Below are 24439 nucleotides of genomic sequence, written 5' to 3' on the forward strand. Positions count from 1 at the left end.
GCTGAAAGGTGTTGTGGACTGTTATTGCAATGAGATTAAGTGGCATGTAGAAGGCCCTGCAGGTGCTATGCTTTACCTTGTAATATAATACAAGGATAAGAGGGCACTCCATGGAATATTTAACCTGTGGAACCCAGCAGTGGATGGCATTATAAAGACAACTAGTATATTAAGATTAACAAAAAGGATTAGAGACTTATAAATAAAAGTAGCATCTGCACTTACATTAGCTGGAATAAAATTACAAGGACCTTATGTTTCAAGGTACATGGTGATCCCCATCTGGGGTCAAGAAGATATTTCACTCCCATGGTGTAATATTGCTGAGTTAGGTACATTTTACATCTTCCTCAGAAGCTCTAGACAGAACTTTGGACTACATGGACTATTGGTCTGGTTATTCTGATGTACACTAAAGTTATTGACACGTGGATAATAGCCCTGTCCTACCGCACAGGGGTGCTTTGAAGCTAAATACATTAAAGATTGTGTGAAGTGCTCAGATAATATGGGAATGGGGCAGTGGCGGATTAATAATTTTGCCGCCCCTAGGCCAGGAAATAATTGCCGCCCTGGCCCCGCCCCGACTCCGCCCTTTTCCCGCCTCCATTCCAACCCCCTCCCCAAAGTCCCCGCCCCAACTCCACCCCCTCCCTTCCCCTATTGGATCCCTTCCCCAAATCCCCGCCCCCGGCCCTGCCTCTTCCCCCAGCGCATGGCGTTCCCCCTCCTCCCCACCCCGCGAAACAGCTGTTTCGCGGTGCAAGCGCTGGGAGGGGAGAGAAACAGGACGCGGCAGCCCGCTTGCAGAGGAGGCGGAGGTGAGCTGGTGCAGGGCGCGGAGGGGAGCTTATGCCCCTGCAAATTTGCCGCCCTAGGCCAGGGCCTTGTCGGCCTAGGCAATAATACGGCGCTGGAATGGGGCCCATATGAATACCTGTGAGTTTCCCAGTCTCCACATGCAGGGGTAATACTAGTTTGCCTCGTACTTATACGGGACCTATAGGGAGGAAGGATGGTCTTTTGGATAAGGCACTGGGCTGGAATGTAGGAGACCTGAATTCAGTGCCAGGCTCTGTCATAGACTTCCCTGCTGCGTCTCAGTTCCCATCTGTAAAATGAGAATACTTCTCTGCCTTAGCGTGAGGATAAATTCATTAGTGTTTATGAGGCGTTCACTGACTACAGTGACAGGGGCCGCAGAAGTAACTAGATCAGGGGTCAGCAACGTTCGGCACGCGGCTCGCCAGGATAAGCACCCTGGCGGGCCGGGCCAGTTTTATTTACTTGCTGACGCGGCAGGTTCGGCCGATCGCGGCCCCCACTGGCCGCGGTTCGCCGTCCCGGGCCAATGGGGGTGGCGAGAAGCCACGGCCAGCACATCGCTCACCCGCACCACTTCTCGCCGCCCCCATTGGCCCAGGACAGTGAACTGCGGCCAGTGGGGGCCGCGATCGGCTGAACCTGCCGCGTCAGCAGGTAAATAAACTGGCCCGGCCCGCCAGGGAGTGCTTGCCCTGGCGAGCCGCGTGCCGAACGTTGCCGACCCCTGAACTAGATAGATAGGCTGACGTATATGAACCTGAGAAGCACAGGGGTCCTGAGTTGGCAGGGTCTTTTCTTTAAGAAGGTATTGGAAATGTCCAGCTATTTGTTCACTTTAATTTTTGGAGTCCTCCCCTCCAAGTCTCACTATAAAGGGCAGAAACACTGTTTACCTCCCCTCTTTCTGAGCGCACGGAGAAACAGACTGCTCAGTAATAAGAGGCCTTCATGCGCAAATAGTACCACAAAGTTAACCAGCCAACGTGTACAGAGGAAACTTCCTTCTGCTGGAAATGTCTGTGGCAGTCAGAATCAAATAGGAGCTTGATGCAGCTCCAGGCTCTGTCAGATTGAAACAATGCAAACTCCTACAGAGTACTCAGTTCTGGCCTGGCATAGCACCCATTCAACCGGTCCCACTACTTAGGAAACAGAGCAGCTGCTTATGGGAGAGACAAAGTGAGAGGGGGGTGAAGGACTGTTCAGTGTGTGTGTGGACTAACACTAACATAATATGTTATGTTATATGTTATACACTATATATGTTATATATATGTTATACACTAACATAACACATAATATGTTAGTGTTAGTACAAGTGCTATCCAAAGCAGTTGATTGACCAAAACACACACCCTAAAAACAGTTCATTGGAATGATACATGGTATTTAAATGAATGGGAAAGCAAACCAATGCAGTGCTTACCTCTGCTGGAAGATGAGAGCTCCCAGGGAGTGGTACCATCCCAACTCTAAAGACTGTCCCCTCCAGGGGGAGCATTTCCACCTCTCTATTCTTCTCTGTCTTTCCTCTCCTTAGTGAGCATTTCAAAAGATCTACATTTTGGGAATCTTCGCCATGTAGAAACCTACTCCTTCCTGGCCCTTATCAGGAAGGGCCCTTGTAGAGCCTGGGTTTCCATTGCCCTGCACCAGGTACAGTCATTTACTATAGTGACAAGAATATTTTCCCCTACTGAATTCCCAGCGTGCCACTGAACAGATTTAGGAGACAGCTCCCCCTAGTGGGTCCAAGGGGATGGGGTTGTCCCTCCTTGTTTGCCTTCCTCTCTCCACTTCCTGAACAATCCTGGCTGTAAAATACACATGTTTAACTAGGGAAGCATTCATTTCATCACAGAAAAATGACTCAGAACAAAAGCACCCCCCTGATGCCCTTCATGTCTGTCTCTGTCTCTTTATGTATCCATAGCTACTGGCCAAATCCTGACGTCCTTGCTCAGCCGTGACAGAGGCAGTACTCCCATTGACTTTGTAGAAACTTTGCCTGAGTAACGACCATAAGGTTCAATCCTACAGAGACAGGCAGTAATGTTACCTCACTTTGTGGCCAATGTCCAAGACAACAGTTGCAAACTCCTATAACAATAGGCAAGGCAGATAGGTTCCATGAGTTTTCTCCTTGCTTCCATTCCTCTGTATCGACCACCACTGGCCCCAGCAGCTTCCAGTCTTCTCTTCCATATCTCTCATCCTCCTCTCTTCTGTCTGCCCCCCCATTCTCCTCTCATCTTTCATTCTAGAAATTCCTTTGATCTTCTCTTGCACGCCTTTTCCCTGTGTCATTGCCTCTTCCTGCTCACTTAATCTACATATTTATCGTTGAAGTCCTTTGGCCCAAACTCATTGTTTTGTCTGTAATTTCTTCCATTTTGCATGCTCTCCCTGCTATTAAATACACTATTGTAGCTACGTCAGGGACTGTGGCACATGAGAAAACGTAGCTTTCTCCTCACTACCACCCAGTCTATAAGCACCAGGTTCCTATAGGTGTGTGCCTGTGTGTTTTCATTTGGGCTGCGGGTATGTGTGTGCGGAGAGACAGCAGTGTTCAGGCATAGTCCAGGCTAACATTAAGGCAGGAGACATCAGACATTGAATGTTTCATTCAGCTCTCTGGCTTATCCACTGCAGCCTTCAGATGGTTTCTATTAGTATTCTGACTGAGAGCTCACTGATGGAATTAGTGGGAAACCAGACTGTCAATTTATTTATACCCAGCCTCAGGGCATAACCACTGTGCATGTGTAAAGCCATTGAGATGCAGAGAATACTGTGTGTGTATATGTGTGTGTGTGTATTGACTGCAGGTGAGTTTATAGCTGAAAGCTGTTGCCCCAAGGGTTGAAGAAGTGGCGGATAGTACGAGAGAACACCTTCATGGCATTCTTGCCCACCGAAGATCCCTTTTTTCAATTCAGGGAGCAGTCATTTCCCCTAAAATCTCCAGTCTACCTATGGGTATGTATGTCTTTTGGCTTTTAATTTTGCTGCACCTTTAGTTTTCCTATGCTAAGTCATCTCCAGTTTAACTCACAAGGTCCCGCAATCCTCTGTGTCGTCAGGTGAACATGGTGCAGCCATGTTGCTTGCAGCTGTGGGAGTGTTTAATGCTGCCTTTTTGCCTCCAGCACCATAGCTATATCATTAATCCTGCGAAGCATTGTGAGGGCAATTTGTCTAATGACGGAAACATTTATCTGTGGATACAGCAATGCTGAATATTAACAAGCATTATTCACCATGAATTACTCGACCAGCTCTGGTTTGGAGATACCTGTTATCATAGTCGTGTCCTGGCCAGATTGCGGCTCAAATAATTACTGTCTTCCTGCCCCAAATTCCCCTCTCATTGTGAGACAGTACGTGTTGCTGGCTCCCAGTCCAATTCCTACTGGACACATGTCTGCCTCAGAAAGCCCACCCTGACTTCAAGCACTAACTGACACCCCAGCTCACAGTTTCAGCAGGGGCTGAACTGGTCCATAGAGACACGACTAAGCTTTTCAGCCTCTCGTGATAGCTAAGACCTCCTCTACCTCTGGTCAACTGCATAGATTTCTAGATTTTGTGTGTTCTTATATAAGAAAAGTGGCCCAAAGCTTGAAATGGAATCTCAGGTGGGGCCTCAGTGCAGCTTTCTACAGTGATATGAGAATTTGGAAGAGAGAATCAAGGAATCACAGGTGTCTGTGGTTGGCAAAACATGTGCAGCTCTCCTCTGCCCCACAGTGGCCAAGAGGCAGCTCCCCTGTCATCCCATAATGGGATATCTGCAGAAGGCAGCACGCTGGCAAGGGGCCGTGTGAACCTAGGAAGTTTGAGGAGGCTCAGTGCTGTGTACTAGAAAGGTAAGGTCTTGGAAGACCCAGCCTGAAGGACACCTTGAACAAAAATGCAGCGAGACATGGTTGCCTAGTTCACTGACCTGTAATGCTGTGGTAACCTGACCTCATTCTGTCACTGGGTCCTCAGCCAGCGCACTTCAGTGCAGAATGGCCAGTGTCTCCTACCAGCCACTTACTAGACCCAGGCACAGATTGGCACTATTGCATTCTGCATTTCATACAGCAGGAATGTGTATAGATGCAGAGATCTACATCAGCCGTTCCTGGCACTGCTGGAAGGAGCCATCCAGGACATTAGTTTTATATCTCAGTTCTGTCAATACCTCTACTTCCTACTGTAGTCATGGCACTCCCCTTCCAACCGCACCCACTGCTGAAAGGGAGGGAGGGGAGAGTGAGAGAGAGAATTATGTGATCTAGCTGAGTTAAAAAATAAAAGTCTCTCTGTGTTTGAAGTGAATAAAGTGTGTTAACAAGTAATCCTCTAGCTGAGATTTCCAGCTGTTACTCCTGAGCTGTCTGATATCAAAGCAATATGGGACGATGGTGCGGCAGCTAACTTCAGTGCATGAGCAATTACAGCCTGATGTTTCTCAGGTATATTACGGTTTTATTATTATTATTTCTCTGCTCCTAGTTTCTTAAGGCCTCTTCATATCCTGAATAAAACTCTGGGGAATCATAAAGCCACAGGCAGAGCTTTAGCACAGTCGCTGCTTGGCATCTCCGGGATTGATAAGTATTTAGTGTGTTGCCTTGATCTTGGAAGCAGGGCCTTGCGATACGCCCCAGAGGAAGCCTCAAGATGTTCTCTGTGTATTCTGCACCTGAGAGAAGCTCTTGTCATTGTATAAATGGCAGATTTCTGCTTCTGCTCTCTCTGCTTGAGCCAGGCACCTCCATCCTCTTTACTTGGACATAACCAAAAACTGCCTAAAAATTATTTTAGAGTAAAATAAATAATACATTTAAAATTTGTTCAGAGGCACCAAGCACTATCACTGCCTTGTGTTTATAACCCTTGTTTCCTGTGTCTTATCTCTTTGGTTTCTTCTTATTATTAATGATTTGTATTGCCATAGCTCAGGGATCGGCAACCTTTGGCACGCGGCCTGTCAGGGAAATCCGCTGGTGGGCCGGGCTGATTTGTTGACCTGCAGCATCCGCAGGTTTGGCCGATCGTGGTTCCCACTGGCCCAGTTCGCCGTTCCAGGCCAATGGGGGCTGCGGGAAGCGGCGCGGGCCGAGGGATGTGCTGGCCACCACTTCCTGCCGCCCCAATGGCCTGGAACGGCGAACTGTGGCCAGTGGGAGCCGCGATCGGCCAAACCTGCGGATGCTGCAGGTCAACAAATCGTCCCAGTCCACCAGCGGTTTTCCCTGACGGGCCGCGTGCCAAAGGTTGCCGATCTCTGCCATAGCTCATTATACCCACACGTTTAGTCCCTACCCTGAAGAGTTTACTGTCCAAGAGATTTGCCCAAGGTTTTATAGCAGGTTACTGGGAGAATGGGGAGTGGAACCCAGCTTGTCAGACTCCCAGTTAATGCACAGGCTGCTTTGTCTTTGCATGTTACATTACCGCTTTATTTCAATTGGGCAGGTATTTTTTCTTTTTCTTTGTCTCTCATGCCTGGTGTATTTTTGAGTGCTGTATTATTTTATTTTATTATTGACGATGGTAATACTTGCAAATTTGTAGTTTTGTCTCAGAAACCGGGGAAGGAGCAAGAATTTCAATGTATTTACCATGAAAAGCTGCATTTGCCAGGGCAGCTTTAATCCCAAGTGACATTTGCACATACTGTACCTGCCAGACCATAAGTGGTGGTTTTCTCAAAGTCCTGACTGGCCTTGTGGGCCTGACAAACTTGGCAAAAGTGTTTTCAAGAAGTGCAGTAGTTTATGTGAGAAATCTCTCCTTACTTCCATCTAGCAGGCACTCTTAGTTCAGAAATAATCACAGCTTGCACTTACAGAGGGCTGCTTAGTCCTCCAGGGTCCTGAAGTGCTTTACAAATCTGACAGATTCTACACAGGGAGAAAGCCCATGAGATCAGAGCTCTGCCTCCTCTAATGGATTAATGGAACTTTCGCGGCTCTGTTACCCCTAAGACGTTCAGTAATAATACGTAGTAAACATCCAAGCCCAGAAATAAAGGCAGTATTGGAATGGAGCTCACACCATTCACACAGCTGTTCTCGGGAATGTAAGTGGGGGCTTTTGACCGTTACTAAGGAAACGATCTTTGGTAGCTCATATCAGAGGGGGGACTACAGAGAGGTTTTGTGCTAAGGAGACCCATAGGGTTGATACTGGCAGAGACAGCAAATAGTCAGTGATTGATTCTGCCCCCCCCCCCCGGGTGATGGCATCAGGGAATGTTTTGGATGGGGTCAATAAATGCCAAAGTTGCGGGGGAGTTCACAGACACTTTCTCACTCTTGTATATCTGGGCTTGATTCTGCCCAGCCCTTACACAGCATACATGGAACTCCCATTGGTTTCATTAAGAATTACATGCAGCAGGAGAATCGGGCCCCTGGGTTTGTTTCATTTTAGTTGTTGCACATTTTTTGAGGGAAACAAACAAACAAACAAAATATCTAGAAATGGTTCAGAGTTTGGTTTCTTCTGGGATCAGCAGCTAAAAGTTTGCATACTGTTTTTAAGCATTACAGTCCATTTAGACGCATAAAGGTGCAATGGAAATGTCACTGGAACTGGCTTTCTTGTGAGGCTTTTTGGCCTTTCCTGCTTCTGGTTGGATTGGGAAGCTCGTGACAGCCTCCCTGAGAGCTGTACGCACAAAGATGCCATTTAAAATGAAAAATACAAGGTGTGGGGAAGGGGAGCGTCATCTGAATGGTTCAGTTCAGGGTTAATATGAGTCAATTCTGGTTCTATCTGGATCATTGGCTTTCCAAGGGGAATAGTGGGGACAAAAAAGTCTAACTTGTTTTAAGACTGAGCTTGATAAGTTTATGGAGGGATGGAATTATGACATTGCCGACAATGGCATATGGCAGGGATCGGTAACCTTTGGTATGTGGCCCGTCAGGGAAAGCCCCTGGTGGGCCAGGCCAGTTTGTTTACTTGCCGCGTCCGCAGTTTCAGCCGATTGCAGCTCCCACTGGCCGTAGTTCGCCGTCCCAGGCCAATGGGGGCTGTGGGAAGCAGCACGGGCCGAGGGATGTGCTGGCCACGGCTCTGAGTTACTACAGAGAATTCTTTCCCAGGTGTCTATCTGGTGGGTCTCACCCACCTGCTCAGCATCTAACTGATTACTTTATTTGGGGTGGGGAAGGAATTTCCCCCCAGATCAGATTGACAGACCTGGGGCGGGCGTCCCTTTACTCTGCAGCATTGGGTACAGGTCTCTTGCTGGTTTGAACTAAAATAAATGGTGGATTCTCTGTAACTTGAAATCTTGAAGTCAAGATTTGAGAACTTCAGTAATTCAGCCAGAGGTTATGGGCCTATTACAGGAGTGAGTGGGTGAGGTTCCGTGGCCTAAGATATGCAGGAGGTCAGACTAAATAATCACAATGGGTCTTTCTGGCCTTAAAGTCCATGAGACCCTATTTAGGCCCTGATTCAACCAGGTACTTCAGCATGTGCCTCACTAAGCATCAGAGATGCACCATGGAAAACCTTTGTGAATTGGCATCTATACGCAAGCTTGACCAGGACTCCTTTGATTCTGGCCCATCAGCTAGGGTTGGCCCAGAGGAGCCGTTCCACCTTATTCAAAGTCAGAGAGACTTGACAGGGTACCAGATTAGAGACGGGTCTGACCCAAACCCTGATCTGCACTGCTTACCCAATCAGATCCGGAGCCTCCCAGACTTTGCAGTGGTTTGCAATCCAAACCAGGAACCACATCCCCCTGTTTCATAACAGGCAGGACTCCCCTGAATTTGGGGATGTTGAAAATCCAGCTCCACAGTTTGCAACCTCAGCCCGCCTCTGCCAGGGAGACACCAGTGTTTAGTAGACGGGGAAGCTCCTCAGAGGTGTTGGTTATTTTGTAATGACTTTGTTATTGATTTTTGTAAACGATTCATAACTTGTTAAAGATCTTTTCCCCCTCCTTCCTTTTCATCTCTGCCACTGCCAACAGCTTACAGTGGCACAACCCATTTGCCTTCCCGTGGCTCAAGGAGACAACTCTTGCTTTAACAGAGAGGAAGTGTGGTCTGATGTTCTGAGTGCAGGGCTGGGCGTGGAGCCAGGAACTCATGGAGTCTGATACTTGCTCTTACAGTGACTCACTCTGCAGCCATAGTCAAGTCCTTTGAACTCTCTGCCTCAGTTTCCCCATCTGTAAAATAGAGGCCAGGGGACCCTGTTAATGACTGTAAATCTCGCTGCAGACGAAAAGACCTATATGGAGCAAGTGCAAAGTAAAAATAGGTGTTTGCAATCTTTGACCAATGGAGTGAGCATGTGGGTTTAACATTTTGGGGTGTTGTCTGGTTCCTTTCATTGTCCTGCCTCTAGACTTTCCTACCCAGAGGAATACTCCAGAGAGGGGTAGCCTATATGAGATGGTAACTCTTCCTCCTACCCCGAGCTGGGTGAGTCCAGACTCATCACTCTAGGTTTCTGTTTTTCACCGGCAGGGCCTGCAGATTGGAACACGAGAGCTGGAGGAAATGGGAGCCAAGTTCTGCCTGGGACTCCTCATCCTGCAGCTCAAATCCTTGCCCTGCAGCAAGAAGCTGATGGCTCAGGCAGCAGCCCTGCTGGATCCGGAGGAGGAGATTGCAGACCGTTGGGCACAAAGGTCAGAGTGAGAGCATTACTAGAGGGTCCTCCTCAGGAGGGGCGTTGGCAGGGAATAGTCTTGGTTCCACGTTTACAGCACCAGCCTCAACCACAGGCTGAGATGCTCATTATCAATGAGAAGACAACTAACTCCTAAAGAAACCCATGGTGGAGGCAGCAGTCCATGAGGTTAGCAGTGCTGCCCTGACATGCACCCTTCCGACTGGGTAAATCAGGTAGAGAAGGAGATGGTCCTCTCAGACTTTCCACTCACTTTTCCTTCTGTTCCATTCATCGGAGTGGCATCGTCCCGAAGGATTCTCTGTCTGGGGTGGGTGAGGTGGGTCTCACATATCCTCTTCCTAGCTGTTCAAGGAGGGGACACTCTCCCCATCAGAATCTGTTTCCATCACCAATAAAAGGCTCCCTGAAGAGTCTCCCACAAGGAAATAATTCTCTGAGAGCTGCAGGGAAGGGACCGAGTACTGCAAATTCAGAAAGGAGCTTGTCAGCAAGCATTAGAAATTCTAGGCTTGATTCTGGAAGGGGCAAAGTGCCCACAACTCCTATTGATGGTTCTCCACACCTCAAAGAATTGGACACACTTAGAGAGTCAGCTTTTGGGTCTGTGACCCACACAGTGAAACCTTGACCCTACTGATTATTTTGGAGAAGCTTATCTTTTTAAAGTGCTAAATTCTGCTCTGAGTTTCCTGGGTGCAATTCCATTGCACTCGATGTCAGTGGGGTTGCTTCAGTGTAAGTGAGAGGAGAGTTTGACTTGGATGTATGTCAGAGTATAAAGAACATAAATTCAGGTGTCTGAGGAGATACGGAGATTTCTATGCAGCATCACCGTTCTCACTTGCCAGTGACATGTGCATGCATCAAACTAATGTTTTTCAAAAAGTGATGGAAAAAGAAAACCCAGTGACTGATACGAGTCAACGCTCCCCCTACGGGTCTTTCATCAACTGATTCTTTCACTCTCACCAGTGAAAAAGGCAAGTTGTGTAGCAGAAATACCCCAGTAATTTATAGTGGATTTCCAGTCTTCCCCTTCAGGGATACTTAACAGCCATTAGTACCACCTGTTCTCCATGCTGGAGACGGTATTTACAACCTTGTTCATCATTTTTAATGTTTATGGAGGGAGGAATGAAAAAGTCTAAAAAATAGAGATGCTCCTTTGGATTAGTCATGCTCACTTGTACATGTGAACATGAAGCAATTACTGTGTATCCCAAACACTGACTGTGCCGCGAACAGCCCTCCGACAAGCAATCAGCGTGTCATTAGAGAGACCCGCTCAAGCCTGGCCAGAAGACCGATTCCAGGCATAAATCAAACCCTGACTTTGGAACTGGAGCTGCATAAGCCTTTGAGTTACAATAACGTCTCAAATGGGGAGGGGAAAAATCCAAACACCTACTGAAGCCGGGCAATGAAATAAAGCCAGGTGGAACTGATGAGGCCAGAACCGATCCTGTCCTTTTTGCCTACAACTAAGTGGAATCTTTTTGAGATGAAAAGATTTAAAATTCTGTTATTTTATTTGCTTGGTTTTACTGTGATGTTCATTCACCTCAGCCCTTTACAGTCTTGGATGAAAATGAAACTGGGTGTACCAAAATAATAGGAAGAAAACTTATTCACACACAGTTATTTCTTATTTAGCCATGTGCAGGGGGGTCAGACTAGATGATCATGATGGGCCCTTCTGGCCTTAAAGTCTATGAGTCCGTGAGTTTAAAACAAGTTGTACTGAAAATTTCAACTGATCTTGCAAGAGTCCCGTAACACAGAAATCTAAATCCATGTAGATAAGGACATGAACTGTTAGGTGTCTACCCAAGTGGAACCAGTAGTCCCTTTGAAATTTGCCTGGCATTAATTAGTATGTCACCATCATCCAGTGATGATGGCTGAGAGTGTTAGGCAGAGTGACACCTGCAAGTACTCACAGGAACTATCTTTGGGCTTGGGTGGGCAGAACAACTGGAATTGTTTGCTAAACATGTGTTTGCAAATCAGGTAAGTCACTGAATTTTGAATTCCACCCAGTGAGATGCCATTGGAAGAGCTTGTTGTGGGAATGTGGAGCAGGAACACATGAAACAGGAAATTTGAGAACATATAAAGTTCTTTATAAATGCTCAAATGGAAATGGTTGTGCAATGTAGTGATTTCAGTTCAGCACATCAAAATTCAACTGCAGAGTTGATGTGACTTTAGTTGAGAGAACTGCCTCATGCACTCCAGAATATGAGTAGGAACTCTACTGTAAGCAGTGTAAAAATGCAGTGTGCAGAATGCACATTGTATACAGGCAGGAAAATAGCTCTTCCTAGGTCTGATATACACTAGCAAAGTATTCAGGAATGATTTCCCACCAGAGCAGCTTCAGTAGTAGTAGTAACAATGGGGGAAGCTGCAGTGAAGACAGGGTGCAGGTTTTTTTACTTCCCCTATACTCCCCTCTTACTCAGTGCAGGGTTAGATGACAGTGGTAAAAACACGGGAGTCCTGCCTCAACTAGTGTTTCTAGTGTTGCTATTAACAGTGGAGTTGCACTAACAGAAAATTGCAGCTATGAAATTTGCTAGTGTAGATGCATCCTTTTGGGCTTGCAGGAGAGTAAAGTTTTGGTGGTTTAATACCTATGCTGTCATTGTCTTTTGATTACAACAAAGGTGTGTTGCATTCTGCGGTCTGTTATACTCTGCTACTGAGAGTATAAGTAGGGTGGAGTGAAACTACCCAAAATATTTTTGCCCCTTTTGCCAAGTGGTAGTAGATTTTGAGGCCTTGCAGATTGGTTTCCCACTGGAGGAGAAATCAGCCAGGCAGAGTCTGGGTGGGTATTGTCTGAGTACAACTTCTTTTATTTATTCTATATACACCAATCCTGGAGCAGGCATGGTTACAAATGGAACCCAGCCAAATCCCTCTTCCAGAAATCTCAGGAGCAACACCAGAGCCCAATTCCCAGGAAGGAATTCTGTCCCAAGAAATGACTGGAGGTAGCAACAGCAAAGCAGGCAGCAAACTCTCCGGCTATTTGTGACAGCTTTCCCAAAAGGAAACTACATCACAAAAGGAACAACAACACAGCATGTCTCCAAAGACTGTGCGCTGCTTCCACACTTACAAAAGAACTTGTAAACATGTGTAACAGCACTGCCTGGTGATTTCTGCTGAAACAGTTTGCACCTGTGACCCTGGAGAATTTTCAAGCATCTTTGGGAACTGATGGATTCAAACCTTGGTGAAAACAACCCATTTTCTTTGACACACAACTTTTTGCTGCCAATAAGGTGACATTGTACCCTGAGCTGAATGTTCCAAATTTGTTCCCGGACAATTTTTTTTTTAATCTTCATGTTTTTTAAAGATAAGGGATTTATTCCTGACCTTTTATTTTCACTAGAACTAGACAAAAATTCAAAATGAGTCTATCCAATTTTGTGACATGTCAGAAGAGGATCTGTGAGAACTACACACTATTACACCCTCTTTAAAGAGATAAATACACCCCAAATGAGAAATAACCTGTTTGTGCAACAACCCGTACTCACAATGGTGGGCACTTATTCACATGCATAGTGTCATTGAAGTCCTTGGGACTACTGCATAAGGGATGGTTCTGCCATCAAGTCCTAAATTTGTATATATGCATCCATGCACATCTGTATGCACACTCACATGTATACAGGACTGTGTACCTGATATGACTGGCCATTCAGTGACCCAGGGGTTACATCCACATCACTGGAAACATTGGACTAAGACTCAGGGTTAAGGTAAAGGATTAGCAGCCTTCATTTAATAGCCCTTGCTTTTCTGGAGGTCTGAGCAATCCCAAAGTGTCATGTTTTAGCTCTGGGTCTTGCATAAAACCGAGGATGGATTATTCAGGGGCTGTGTCTGCTTAATTTGTTCCGAAGATCTGGAAAGGAGCATAGAGCCATTAAGACAGCACTCCGCACAGACTCATTAGCAACTGGTGAGTTACAAACTAATCCCATTGCCAGACTGTTACATTGTATGTTCCAGTACAAAGCCCCTTATTTATTCTGGGCTTGCCTCTGGTTGCACTTGCACCAACTTTATCAGAGTTCCTGGTGTGATTCCTTTGACTTTAGTGCCGCTCTGGGGTAATGAAGGTCAGATGAGACTCTGTACTGGTACCAAAGGAGTTAGATACAACTGGGTTTGGGTTTTGTTCCCTCAGCAGTGGCACATCAAAGAGGTACGTAAATGAAATCTGTCTCTGTCTGTCTAACTTAATCCAGTCTGTCTCCTGTATACACATTCCTAAAGCACTCCTCACCACTGTACTCAGGATAACAGGGCAAACCATGAAACGAGAAATTAATCCAGCACTGGGTATAGTTCGATCCCAGACTTAATTAACTAAGTGGCTCATCTGAAACTCTTGTAGGTCCCAGTTAGTAAAGTCAGATCTTCTAGTCCTCACAGACGTCTCTGTCCATTTCTTTTATTTTTTAAGTCCCTGCAGTTTGTCTCCTGCACGTATTTGCCTTTGCCCTGGGTATCTGGTGTGCTTGGCATTGACTTGGCATGTCAGCCCCTGACAGCAAACATTTCCACCTGTCAGGATTTATATCTATACATGTCTTTTAATCCTCCCCTTCTCCGAGCGGTCTCTTTCTTTCCCCACTGCTGTTTCTTTCCCCACTGCTCGGAAGGGGATGACTGGGAGGGAATAGACTGTTTTTGTGCACTTGATCCAGCTCTGTCAGAATCAGTGGTCAGTAAATTAGAACAAACCATAGCAGTCCAGTAAGCAAGTTTTCTGATGGAAGGTTGCCATATGAATGTGGGATTTGTCACACCAGATTAGACCGGTGGTCCTTTGCCTCCAATGTAGTGCCTCCTTGGTAGCCAATGAGTGGTGCTTCAGAGAAAGGTGGAAAGAAACTATGCTGGGCCTAGTCCAGGGATCAGCAACCTTTGGCACACGGCGCATCAGGGAAATCCACTGGCGGGTCAGGACGGTTTGTTTACCTGCAGCGTCTGCAGGTTCAGCCGATCACAGCTCACACTGGCCCTGGGTCGCCATTCCAGGCCAATGGGGGCTGTGGGACGCAGCATGGGTCGAGGGATGTGCTGGCCGCCGCTTCCCGCAGCCCCCATTGGCCTGGAACAGTGAACCGCGGCCAGTGGGAGCGGCGGTCGGCTGAACCTGCGGACGCTGCAGGTCAACAAACCATCCTGGCCCACCAGCGGATTTCCCTGACGGGCTGCATGCCAAAGGTGGCTTATCCCTGGGCCCTCATCAATAGTTTGGTGTAGTACATGGGCCATCTGTAGAAGATATCGTACTGTGTAATGGGGTAATGTTTACCCTGTGAGCTTTCCAGACTAACTCCAGGGTTCCTTACTCAGGCTTTACTCAGCCCTTCCTCAGAAAAGCCTTCAACTGAAGTCCCTGTGTGTTAAACCTGATTAAGGACTAAGGAAAAATTGAGTAAGAGCCTTGAGATTTGGCACTGTGTATGTATGATCAGCTTATGCCCTAAAGCATGAGCTTTGGGAGATTCGGTGGAGTAATTCATATGCAGTAGCAGAGTAGATAAGGGTAAGTCCCATGTAATGGTAGAATTTATACAAAGCAAGTGCCTTGTAAATACATGGTACCGAATCCTCCACCCCTCCAACACACCTCTGCCATCAGCAGCACAAATCAGCTGGATAGTTGCCCTGTTAGGGTAGCCAATGATTACCCCCAACACAGTGATTCCCACCTTGCGTGGCACGAAACCACGTAGCAGCTCTGTCCCTTTCCAGACTCTCCTTGTGCCCTGTAGTTAGCTCAGACCTTCAGGAGCTCCCAGCTGGGAAGATGAAGTGCCGACACATGTTTCGGACATCATGTTTTTTTGACAATAGGTTTCATGCCTCATTTGCCGTAAAAGCGATTAGGTTTTAGTCAAGACTCTCCGAGTAGCTTTACATTTGTCATGGCCAAAAAGGGGATGGGAATTGTGACTATTTGCAGCAAGTTCAGGAGAGAAAAAAAAACCTGTTACAATTTTTCACCTTCCCTCCACTCTGGATGGATGGGGCTGGTCTCCCTTCCCCCCTCCCTTCTCTCCTCCTCCTTCCGCCAGCTCATGTTTGCAAGGGTGCATATGTACAGCAGGCATGCTAAGTTATTTCTGTGAGACACCTTTACTATGCTAAGGTGGCATTTGTAGTGTCATTGAGGATTTTTGATGAGTCAGCAATGATTCATCTCATGTTCCTCCATTGTCTCTTACCTTTCTGCAAGGGAACAATTGTATCCCCCACCCCGAATGGCAAACACTCCTGTTTCTGCTGTTAATGGCAAACAGAAAGCTTAATAACGGCACCTGCCCCAGTCCACTTTTAGCTATGATTTTCTCAGCTCCCACATCCTAGCCAAGGGTGGGCCAGGTTATGCTGGGAGCACAAACACCTTCCCCTGCATCTCCCCACCCAAGGAAAATCCAGGGCGCTGTGGTAAGCTATTTGTGATTTAGTAGGTAGAGCTCTATCCTTTGACCTGTACTGAACCAGTGCATCACCATGATGATAGGGGCTGCTGGTGGAGGTGCCATCTTTTGACCGAGACATACAACTAAGGTCCTGACCATTCAATGGCATTAAAGACACTATGGCACTTTTCATGAGACTCGATTCTTGACTCTGCTTTTTTGGACAAATTCCACTGTGGCTAAATGCATTCAGACCCCTCCCAACCTCTGAACATCTCTGTAAATAGAGACATTTCCCTTCATTGCTCAGATGTTGGGTCGATGAGTGCTATACAATTGCCAGTAGCTTTAATTAAATTCAGCGTGAAATGCTGTGCTGTGTAGCTGGTGCAGAATTTGTCGCGAAGAGCAGTTTCTTATTTAAAAATACTGGCACAGTATCTTTGCCGTGTGAGTTGATCTGAATATATGCTCTGAGCTGGTCCCTCACTACGTTGGCCAGCTATGGCTGGAAGCACTGGAAAGGCCCCCGGCCCCTTAGGGCCATGTATCACTCTCCATTGACATGCCTTCCCAACAGGCGAGTAATACACTCTTGCCTTATGGGTAGGGCCCTACCAAATTCAATGCGTCATGGACTGTGAAATCTGGTCTTTTCTGTGCTTTTACTCTATACCAGTGCTTCTCAAAGCAGGTCCGCCGCTTGTTCAGGGAAAGCCCCTGGTGGGCCAGACTGGTTTGTTTACCTGCCTTGTCTGCAGGTTCGGCTGATCGCAGCTCCCACTGGCCACGGTTCACCGCTGCAGGCCAATGGGAGCTTCTGGAAGCGGCGCAGGACGAGGGATGTGTTGGCCGCCCTTCCCGCAGGTCCCTTTGGCCTGGAGCGGCGAACTGCAGCCAGTAGGAGCCGCAATTGGCCGAACACGGCAGGTAAACAAACCGGGTCAGCCCACCAGGGGCTTTCTCTGAACAAGTGGCAGACCGGCTTTGAGAAGCACTGCCCTATACTATACATATTTCACAAGGGAGACAAGTGATTCTCAAATTGGAGGTCCTGACCCAAAAGGGTATTGCCTCCCTTACTTATGCACAGCCTTCAGATCTGGGCAGCTAGAGAGTGGCAGCAGTTAGCCGGGCACCCAGCTCTGAAGGCAGTGCCCCGCCAGCAGCAGCCTGGAAGTAAGGGTGGCAATACCACTTTTACCATGCCACTTTTACTTCTGCACTGCTGCCTTCAGAGCTGGACGGTCAGAGAGTGGCAGCTGCTGACTGAGGGCCCAGCTCTGCAGGCAGCAGCCTAGAAGGGTGGCAATACCATGCCATGCCATCTTTACTTCTGCACTGATACTGGCAGTGGCTTTGCCTTCAGAGCTGGGCTCCCAGCCAGTAGCTGGCACTCTCCAGCTGCCCAGCTCTGAAGGCAGCGCAGCCGCTAGCAGCAGTGCAGAAGTAAGGGTAGCAGTACCGCAACCCCCCCAACAATAACCTGGGGAGAGGGCTAGCTCAGTGGTTTGAGCATTGGCCTGCTAAACCCAGGGTTGTGAGTTCAATCCTTGAAGGGGCCACTTAGGGAACTGGGGTAAAAATCTGTCTGGGGATTGGTCCTGCTTTGAGCAGGGGGTTGGACTAGATGACCTCCTGAGGTCCCTTCCCACCCTGATATTCTATGACTCCCCCACAACTCCCTTTTGGGTCAGGACCTCTACAATTACAACCCCGTGAAATTTCAGATTTAAATAGCTGAAATCATGAAATTTACGATTTTTAAAATCCTATGACTGTGAATTTGGTAGGGCCTTACCTATTGGATCTGAAGACACTTGATCTGCCACACTGCCGGTCCCTGGCCAGGGGAGCAAGTTGCACCCTGGGTTATTGTATGGCAATGCGATTTGAAATGAGAAGCTGCACCTCTTTCCTGCCATCTCTTCCCCCTGCTCACCCGGTAAACTGCAACATACCTTTTTTTGTATTATAAGAGTTCGGGCCCATTGGCTTCTTTGGAAAGTCAGCCAAGCAGCCCTGCCTGTAATTAATACGTTTGGTATTCCAGCATACTTCACGTAGGCTTCCACTGGTGGGCCATTGTAATACAGCAGCTTTTCATTAACACTATCCCTGTCTCCCTCCCCTTGCTCATTTTCATATAATCCTATTGATTTTTTTAGATTAGGAAATAACCTGCGAGCTGTGTGCCCTCAGTGATTGTTATCAAACAGCAGCCCCAGGCATGCCAGGAAGCGTTCCGATCCTACACACCTGCCCGAGAGGTAGTTAATTTATCAAATAACGTCTAGCAACAAAAAGGAAGGAAAGGGAAGAAATCAAAGCTGGGAACTTCAAACTCACATGGAAGCACTGCTTGCTGATGTGTCTTGATGAGGTTGTTCAGATTACCCATGTGTACAGACTTGACTGGGCTACAGATAATGAACTCAGATATTTCCAGCAGACATATGGGCTCCACATCACCTTTTCTGCGGTGGGCCTGCTGTGAGGCATATTGGTAGGATCTTATCTGTTATTCGACATTTTCATATCAATCACTTGTATCTGTGTCTGCACTAACTAGTGTAACAATGACTAGAGCTCTGGACCCTCGTGCTTTAGGGCATCAGATGAGATATCACAGCCATAGCGACCATGTAAGTACGTAGGCAGATAAATAAAAGCTCATTGCTACCGGGGTCAGGAAGATGTCTCTCTCGTGAAGGAGTATTACCCAGTGAAGTGCACTATGGGGGATATACGCTGTCTTCTGAAGCATCCTTCCTAGGCTAGGATAGCACTTTAGATGGAACAGAATGGGTGGTCTTTTCCAATGGGGAATGATGAGGCATAATGGGCTAAATGGGCCATTGGTGTATTCCAGTGCAGCAGACGGTGGTATTTCAGACTAAATATACCGTTTTTCTTTTCTGCTGTGGAAGGAAGCAGGGTAAAGGACGAGGTGGTCTATCTGTCTACCATTGCTGGTGGAGCAGGAGGCCTGAGACCAGTTTATATTGACCATTGGTGTTTTCTGGTGCAGCAAGAATTGACATCGCAGACTAGATGGACTATTAGACTCTTGCAGTGTTGTAGGAGTCAGGACACCACTTTATCAGTACTATGCTTGTGATCGTCCGTGCCCTTTCTTTTCAGCTGTTACAACCACACTCAGAGGAAGGTATAATGGTGAACAGTGGATGCATGGAAAGGAGAGGGAAATCCTCCTGGGTTATGCAAAGTTGGGATATTCTGGCTGATTGGACATGGTGGGCAGCATGGCTAACTACCAGCAACAGACCACAAGGTCTTGGTGCACATGTGTTTGCATGGGGTGCAGTTGAAAATGGAGGTGCCTGGATTCCAAGATGGACCCCAGAGGCACGTGGTAGTTAGGGGATTGGCAGAGTTGTCACACTGGTGTGTATTGGAATAGTTCCCCTGTGGGCAGAAGAAACGCTGCGGTGAAGGGGTGTCTAGACAGGAAAGTACTGAGAAGAAACACATTCCCATCCCCTCAGAAGAAAGTACATTTCTGTGAAATCAGAGAACTTATCCTCCATACCCCCTAGTAAGTGATTCTGTTTATTGTCATTGTCATACAGGGTGACCTTTAATTTATCCATAAGTCCCAATGGAGTCTCCAGGAAAGACAATCATGTAAGAGAAAGTTAGATTGGTCAAGAGTCCGAGCAGTCCCCTGTGGGTTCAAGAGGTAAACATGGAACACTAGAGATGGGACCAAGGACCAACATTCTGATCTGGATTTGAGACATTTCAGCATACAGGATTGCCAGCCCTAGGGCTCAGGCCATGAGCTCAATGTCAGATGTGCCAGCCCTAGGTAGCAAACAGAGAAGAATCCAAAGAATGCATGAAGCCAAAGTGCCAGGCCATGTGGATCATAATCTCTCCCCAGTCTGTCAGTGGCATCAGATCCTCCCACTCTCTTCCTGTACAGCAGCAGCAGCAGTGCATACACTTACACTGACAATAATCAAGGCCCATGGGAGTGTCGGCTCCTTCTAGCCCTACACTTTGTCCATGAAAATACTTCCTAGGGTCCTGTGAAGACAGTATCCCGGGTCCCGATCTTTCCCAGGACCAAAAGGATGCAATCTATGCAAGTTATGCAGACAACAAGCTTAAGGGTGCACCAAAGAGCTCTGCTGTTACGATACTCACAGGCAGAGCCGTAAGCCTGCTTTCAGGGGGATCAGCTCACTGCAGCCCCTTTTGGGGTGGCGCCTGGCATGCAAATGTGAGGATGACCAAGCCACTGGTGCCTTGGTGACAATAGACTACTGCTACATGGGTAATTATTGGAGGGGGGGGAATCAAGAGAGCCTAGCAGGGCAAATGAGAGAGTAAGTGATCTAAGGAGGGAGAAAGAAAGAGAGATTCATAATTTAAGCTGGTGAGTTGCATCTAAAGGAGGTTATTGCCTGGAAGGAAAGGGGGTGGGTGAACAACGTGTCATATTTGGAGTTGAAAGCTGGCATTGAAACAGCATTTTAAAGCACTCCGAAGCCACCTCTGCTGACATCTCGGCTGTATTGTATATTCTGTCAGAGGCTCCAACTGCTCAGTGTATTGTGACTCTGACTCACACACAGACCCTGACTCTTGCTGCCACTCTAGAGATTGTTAAGGGAGAGACGTGCTGGAGAGAGAGCCTGAGACAGGGAAGAAATATGAGCAGGTTGTTCATTGCCTGGCACATGCATACACACGCATATGAGCGCACACAGATGCACACATGTAAGCTGGCTCCCACTGGAAATACTTATCGTCGTATCACAAGCCCTTTGGATTTATTAGGATACATTGGTTTAAATTTGATCTTGGCACAAAGGCGTATGAGAGTTGGGCTGGAGTGGAGATAGCACAGTAGGGATGGAAAGGCACAAGTGAAATGAGCATGTTAGTCTTGTGTTCTAGTTCTTATTTCTCTGCATCCCAGTAGAGATGGGCTCAAATCAAAACTGTAGATCCAAGTAGTTGGAGCCTGTGTAAAGCTTAGTTCTAGATCCAGATGATGAGCTTCACTGTGTGGCCCAAGCCAATCTGTAGTACTGAACAATCCATCATGAATGTGGCTCTCTAGTCCAGAGAGGTCCGAGAGCATCAGCATCAAAGTGCATTGGCAGAGCTGTGTGGGAGGGACCCTGGATTAGAATGGCAGTGCTGCAGGACAAGACCGAGGTGTGTCGGCACAGCTGTGTGTGGTGGAGGGTGGGGCTAAGAGTCAGATGGTAGAGAATGATGCAGGCTGAGGTGTGTTGGCAGAAGTCTGTGGAAGGACCTGAAACTGGAATAGTAGTGGTGACTCCCAATCAGGACGGCAGGACATTGGAGAGTGAAACGATGCCTGGCCTTTCTTACTAGATGAGAAAACAATTTTTTTTATGCTCTAGCATCCCCCATCACCCAATCCTTTTTGCATAGGACCCCTCCTCCCCTTTGGCGATAGACCCACTTATTAGTGAGAGTGCAGAACTGTCCGGCACATGGGTGCTGAAAAAACGAACAAGCCAGAGTATGAGCCCATTGCCAGGACAGTGCAGGAAGGAAGGAGGCAGCCCTTTCCCATTATGGCTACTGGGGGATGCACAAGCCTTGATATCCATCCTACTGCAATGAGAATTCACTGCTACACAGCTGCGTCCCCCATTCCTGATTCCATTCATTCCACTTAGAGCTCTTGAATTTACACTGATAAAAACTTAATTCCTGGAAGGCTAAATTGAAGTCTTAAAGCAACAGATGGCTGTTTTATGGTCAGCCTTTCAAATATGTGCTTAAGCCATTTTTAACATGCATAATCAGTGGCTTTATCTAATGCACATTATACACCTATTAGACCATAACAGCTTCCCCTTAAGTGTTAACAGAGTGTTACTGCCTTAAATCCCTGTCTTGGTGTGAGTCACAGTATGAGGATATGGGCTTCAGAGGAGGAAAAAGCAATAGAAGCAGTTGAATGCCAGGAAAAGACAGATTCTGCTTGCAGGCCAATATCCTGAGTCATAAGGAATGAGGGGGAGAATACCGAGCATTGCTTCTGTATCTATTTGTCTGTCTTATCTGTCTCTTTCATCTGTCAAGCCTATCTAGCAAATTTTTTTATTACACCCATCACTGTGGTGTCTTATATGGGTTTGGGATTTTCTCTAAAGAGGCAGTACTATAACATCCTCAGTAAAGTATCCACATCTCTTTAAAAGACAGAAGACCATTTCAAGTCAAAGTGTGAGTAAACCTTATTTAAAATTACACCGCGTTGCTTCGTCCTCTTTTTAACTGCAGGGGGCACTCAACAATTTGTGTAAAGCATTGGCATCTGGATTTATCTTGTCAGGCCTTCCCTAGCATTTAATCTTATTTCTCATTCTCACACATGATTACTATTTTTCAGCTGTGAATAAGTGAATCATAAGAATGGGGATTGCCATAGCAAATCAGTGCAGTGGTTCATCTGGTGTAGTGTCCTTATCTCTGACAGTGATCAGTACCAGAGGCTGCACAGGAAGGTGCAAGAAATTGCCATAGCAGACAGCTGTAGAATTACCTGTCCCTGTGGGAAATTTCTTCTTATCCTCTGTTAGTCAGTGATTTGTTAATACCCAGAAACATGAGGGTTTATAAACTTTCAAAATAATCTTCATAATGAAACGGTGGATATTCTTTTTCAAGTGATGGTCCCTGTTGCATTCCACTGTGGGTTGCGCATGCGCACCATGCAACTGGAGCTGGCAAATTTGAAAGTAGTGTCCGTTGGTCCATGCATGTGCTCTGGTTCACCTTATGCCTCCAACTGAGGTGATAAAGGGTGGGGTGGACCAACCATCTCTCCAGTTCCTTCTCACCACTGCATGGTCCAGGTTGGAACCTCCAGTTTCCACAGCTTCAGCTTCATTCTACAAAAGAAGAATTATAGACTCATAGACTCATAGACTTTAAGGTCAGAAGGGACCAGTATGATCATCTAGTCTGACCTCCCGCATGATGCAGGCCACAAAAGCTGACCCACCCCCTTTCCCTTGACTCAGCTGTTGAAGTCCCCAAATCCTGTGATTTAAGGACTTCAAGTCACAGAGAATCCTCCAGCTAGCGATCCCTGCCCCATGCTGCGGAGGAAGGCGAAAAACCTCCAGGGCCTCTGCCAATCTACCCTGGAGGAAAATTCCTTCCCGACCCCAAATATGGCGATCTGTAGAACCCCGAGCATGCAGGCAAGATTCTCCAGCCAGACCCTCATTGACCATTGATACTATTTACCAGCGATGGCACGCTGTTGATTAATTGACTAAAATCACGTTATCCCATCAAACCATTCCCTCCATAAACTTATCAAGCTCAATCTTAAAGCCAGAGAGGTCTTTCGCCCCCACTGTTTCCCTCGGAAGGCTGTTCCAAAATTTCACCCCTCTGATGGTTAGAAACCTTCGTCTAATTTCAAGCCTAAACTTCCCCACCGCCAGTTTATATCCATTCGTTCTCGTGTCCACATTAGTACTGAGCTGAAATAATTCCTCTCCCTCCCTGGTATTTATCCCTCTGATATATTTAAAGAGAGCAATCATATCCCCCTCAGCCTTCTTTTGGTTAGGGTAAACAAACCGAGCTCCTCGAGTCTCCTTTCATACGACAGGTTTTCCATTCCTCTGATCATCTTAGTGGCCCTTCTCTGTACCCGTTCCAGTTTGAGCTGGCTTGTAAATGGTTTAACTGTTTTAACAGTCTTAATAATGTTAATAGTTTTACAGTTTAGTGTTTTTTAGCTCTCTTAGTTTTAGATTAGTCTCCCCCCCATGTCCCATTTGGGTACCGGACTATGCCCAGGACTCCTGGCTTCAAACTCTGTGCTTCCTGCCCACGGTCCTTCTCGGTCTGTGATGACCACCAGCACTGCCTGCACTGCTTTGGGGAAGCCCACATCGTGGCAAGGTGCAGTATATGTGCCGATCGTTTCCGAGCTGTATCTGAGAAGGGTGGGAACTTTGTATCTGCAAATACCTCATGGAGAAAGCCATGAGGCTCCAATCGGGACACATTCACCTCTCCCCATATGTCAGCCTGATTCAGCAAAGAGTCCACCTCCTGCTGTGAAGTCCAACTCTGGTATGGGAGAATCTAACCCTCAGACCCCACGGTGGGGTCTTGTTGGGAAGCCAGAAAGCAGTCTTATAAGCATGATATTAAGTCTTCCTCCAAATCCACTTCAAAGAAGTCAGATTCAGTTCTAAACAAAGCCATCAGTTCAGCCCCATGAGGACTTAATACGTCCTAAATCCCAGAGGCACGACAAGAAAGACCATAAGCATTGAGCTCCATCAGTATTGGACCGTGTTCTGTTGGTACTGTCATCCCCAGATCCTTCCAAACTGCGGGATCCATTGGCACCAACGAAGTCCAATCACTGTCAACTCCAGATACCATCTTCCTTGTTGGCTCTGGTGGCTCCAGCAAACAGAACTCGTCTCACACCAGGGAGATCT

The 24439-nt window shown here is 47.1% G+C and overlaps 1 protein-coding gene across 2 annotated transcripts in view; it reads left to right on the forward strand.

Annotated features, from left to right (window-relative positions):
* Positions 1-24439, forward strand: part of AGBL1 (AGBL carboxypeptidase 1) — a 400010-nt gene that overhangs the window by 275240 nt on the left and 100331 nt on the right. For both annotated transcript variants that reach the window (XM_008165433.4, XM_042856651.2), the window contains one exon: positions 9321-9484. In XM_008165433.4, coding sequence (XP_008163655.2) covers positions 9321-9484 — 164 coding nt within the window. The remainder of the gene's footprint in view (positions 1-9320; positions 9485-24439) is intronic.

Source organism: Chrysemys picta, chromosome 10 (genome assembly GCF_011386835.1).
Source record: "Chrysemys picta bellii isolate R12L10 chromosome 10, ASM1138683v2, whole genome shotgun sequence".
In the NCBI taxonomy this organism is placed as follows: domain Eukaryota; kingdom Metazoa; phylum Chordata; order Testudines; family Emydidae; genus Chrysemys; species Chrysemys picta.